The sequence below is a fragment of the Phragmites australis genome, chromosome 12 (assembly GCF_958298935.1).
Source record: "Phragmites australis chromosome 12, lpPhrAust1.1, whole genome shotgun sequence".
Taxonomy (NCBI): Eukaryota; Viridiplantae; Streptophyta; class Magnoliopsida; order Poales; family Poaceae; genus Phragmites; species Phragmites australis.
This window is the reverse complement of record NC_084932.1, coordinates 3,316,792-3,320,621: the sequence shown is the minus strand read 5'-3', so window position 1 is coordinate 3,320,621 and position 3,830 is coordinate 3,316,792. Positions and strand designations below refer to the sequence as shown.

The 3,830-nt window shown below is 41.2% G+C and overlaps 1 protein-coding gene across 1 annotated transcript; it reads right to left on the bottom strand.

Annotated features, from left to right (window-relative positions):
• Positions 1 to 1,072: 1,072 nt before the first annotated feature.
• LOC133886245 (disease resistance protein RGA2-like) lies at positions 1,073 to 3,304 on the bottom strand. Its single transcript, XM_062325995.1, has 2 exons — positions 3,155 to 3,304; positions 1,073 to 3,057 (listed from the first exon to the last, which is right to left on the bottom strand). Exon 2 carries the CDS (start codon positions 2,996 to 2,998, stop codon positions 1,520 to 1,522), a length of 1,479 nt encoding a protein of 492 aa, XP_062181979.1. The 5' UTR covers positions 2,999 to 3,057; positions 3,155 to 3,304; the 3' UTR covers positions 1,073 to 1,519.
• Positions 3,305 to 3,830: the final 526 nt, after the last annotated feature.

Below are 3,830 nucleotides of genomic sequence, written 5' to 3'. Positions count from 1 at the left end.
TTTGAGAATTTTCTAGGAATAGAAAAGGGATTCAAATTTGAATACATTTCAAATTTGAATTGCATACAAGAATTCCATAAAATCCAGAAAATTTCAAAATGCATCATGGATACTTTTGTGCACATTTTCAAACTGTAAAATTTAAAATTAGAGGCGAATTTGGGTTACTTAGCCCAATTTAGAGAAATATTATTTTGAATTTGTTGTAAAATTGAGATTTTCAATTTTTTAGTGAATTTTAGAAGATTGTAAAACATAGGGTGTTACAAAAATTGGGCTGTGAAAGCTAACAGTAGAAGGAAGGAAATGAAATCCCTCTAAACACAGTTTTTTATTTTTGAAATTTTCTAAACATAGTTTTTAGTCGAGAGCGTTTCTCCAACCCTCCCTAGAGGATTCTCTAGCTCCTGCGTAATTTTTCATTATAACAAGATAGACGAGCATAAATAGCTCACACAAGTACTCCCTCTAGCACACGTCTAGAAAATCGGAGTCCAGGTAGCGCTGCCTGGTTAATAATTAATCGGCGCGGCATGCCAAACTACAAGATTGAACATTTCTCTTTAGGTCGTCTCCATACATGTTGAAATTGAGTTTGAAGCCCACCAATAAAGGATCAATTCAAATTCAGTAGTCAAACAATCCACAGTCCACTCTATCTTGATCACACTGCTGCAAAATGCAATTAAGTTACTTCAGTTTGTGAGTGAAGGTTGCCTGATTCCGTCAACCATCATAACCATTCTCATCTCATATTGAATCAGGGTGAATATTATTTGTATACAAGATTGCACCATACTGGAATATATATTACACTTGGAAACCAATACTTGTAAGTTGTAACATTAACTTTAACAACTTGCCTATTTTAGTTTGTATCATCTTGATGAGACGTTGAGAGTCAATAAAGTTTCCTTTATCAATAAAATTTAACGCCTTGCAGTATATATATATACCTTTAAGTTCGTGTGAAAACAAAATATGCTTTCATCCAAGTATACACATGAAAACAGAGCAAGCATCATAATGAATCATCCTGTTGCAGAAGTACATGAGCTTGAAAGATAGCAAGGTCGTGTGCATATATAGATACAACATATGAAATCATTCGGCACAACACCCAATCTGCTTAACCAATGAGGCTCTGCTTGCCTTACAACATGAAGCTGATAACTTGCACCATCTCAATCTGGCAACCAAATATGCAAGTGACCAAACATGACCAAGAGGCTCAGCTGACAATGACTTGGAGGGTTGAGCTGACAACATAAAGAAAACACAATTCTGAATGCCAGATCCTGAGGCTGATATATGTAGTAAACCAAAGAAAAGCAATTCATTATATCTAATGAAAATCTATGCCTCAACATCATGCATTACTCTGATAATAAACATACTTTACATATGACCACTTGACCAGGTGGTAGTACATATCATACATTTTGACTATGCAGTAACTTGTGACACCCTATCAAATCATATTCAGAGATCCTCCTATATAAGCCTGATGATGACGAAATTAGCAAAGTGTGACTCCATTTTTCCTAGAACGCTTCCTCTTGGCAGCTGTAGATTTTAGCTCTCGGATCTCACAAGTATACACATAGCTATAGTAGGGCGGTATCTGAGACCTCCATCCTAGAGCCTCGAATTTCCCATGAGGTTTAACGCTTCCATACATCACGTCTTGGAATCTAATCTTGGGAACCTCCTCTTGTGAAGTGCGCTCATACTGATGACAAATTACGACTTCTTCAGAAGGTGTAGCCATTCTCCTAACATGTGTATGTCTATTTTGGTTCAGAGGATTACTTGGATGCTCACCAAATCTGGAGACATGCCACTTGGTGAACCCTCTCCAGAAGGCCAGAACCTTGCACCAAAAGTGGATGTCAAAGTTTTCCCTCAGCAAACGAGAGGTAATGTTTGCGCCATTGGGGACACCGTTCAGCATTCTGGCTATCTCCATGGCCAAATATGCAAGCCTTGGGTGAATCGTCGGATCCGTGCTTCCAAACGTAAGCGTCTTGAAGAGGTACCAGCATGCTTCGTTGGACAGATATTTCAGTGTTACTGCCTGCATTGTTCCAAGCTTTGTGATCTTGTCAGACTGGCTTGTGATTATGATTTTACTACAGCTTGTCAAGCACCGTTTAGAAGCAGAATACAGCCTCCTCCACGCATCTTCATTGAAGTCTCCAGCTGCCTCAACAACAACTAGCATTCTCTCATCTTTGTTCAATGTGCAATTTTGATATTTCTTGGCACATCCTTCTCTAAGAGTGGCTAACTTCTCATCTCTCAAATCATGGTCGTTCAAAAACACGATTTCTGAAAAATGATCACGTACTCTTTCATCCTTGCAAACATGAGCGACAAGGGTGCTCTTGCCGACTCTGCCGGGACCGACAATTGGCAGGACCTCCAGATCTTCAGCACCATGAGGTCGTGTGTGTAACAGGAAGCTGATGACAAGTTCTGCTTCCATCTGGCGGCCAAACATGCAGTTACCCAACAGGAGATGCATGCTGTAAGGCTGGCGGTGCAGGCGAGGGCAGCTCGTCAAGAACACGACCAACTCACCCACATCAAGGATCATGGAGCTCAAATCGTCAAGCAACTTTTGCAGTTGTTCCAAAATCTGTGCATTTCTACTGGAGGAACATAAACCTTTCAGAGAACTTACTTTGGACAAAGACAAAGAGTGACTCACAACCTGATCTTTGGTGTCCTCCTCGTCGAGAAATTGGTATCTGAAGGTGTCCAGCATGTAATAGCCTCGGTACATGGCGTCTCTCAACATGTACAGCTGCTGGAGCATAACTTGGTTTGTGACGCGCCGCCCCATGGCCTCGTCGACGATGACCTGTGCCCGGAGCAAGACCCTGCGGAGGCGATCCTCCACATCCAGCGCCGACGGCTTGGAGCTTCTGCTGATGAAGAAATTTATGGATCTAGTTGTCAGCTCACCCAGGACCGCAGAAAGGATAATCTCCATTAGTGGAATCTCTCCCCAGGAAGATAACGCAGCAGATTGAGGAGAGAATGAATAGTAATCTGCAGAATGAAATGAAATGGAATGTTTCTGAGGTCTGAGCCAACACTCCAAGGATGTATCAAGAACAACTGAGAGAGAGAGAGAGAGAGAGGTTACTTGTTCCAGTTTAATAGTCATAGTCCATGCACGCGATGTTTGACCTTTGGGGGCCTTTCGCCTCCGGCTGATAGTTCTGATTGACTTCCATCTATGTAACTTCTCTGCAAAGTCTTGCACGTGTACATTTCCATAAATTCCATGTTCTCCCCTGTTCGTAGTCTTGATCAAGTTAAGGAGAGACAGACTCGATCAAGTTAAGCACACGCTGCTCCACCCTTCTCCATTCTAGTACATTCCTGTGCGAAGTCCAGCCTGCAATATGGAGATGCTAAAGTTAGCGACTTTTTTTTTTTTAGCCTTTTTAAAACTAATATTTTAATAATAGTTTGCCGAAACCTAAATTTTCAGGAACTAGTCCCTTTTGTCACGCCAAAATTTCTGGCATGACTCCTTAACGTAGTCACGCCATATTAATTGGCGTGACCACGCTGACGGAAACTCCGACGCCTTTACACGTGGATTCGATGTGGCAGCCTGAGTCACGCAAAATTAGTTGGCGTGACTCGGACGAACAGTATTTTCGTGGATGAACAGTATTTTCTGCGGTTTCAATTGTTCTCTTTTCGCTTTCTCTATTTGAATAGTAGGGTTGCCGTACTCTAAAATTTATGAAACTTTTTTTGTGTGTCCTATAATTCATGATGAATCCATTTAAAAAGGATTCACCTCAATA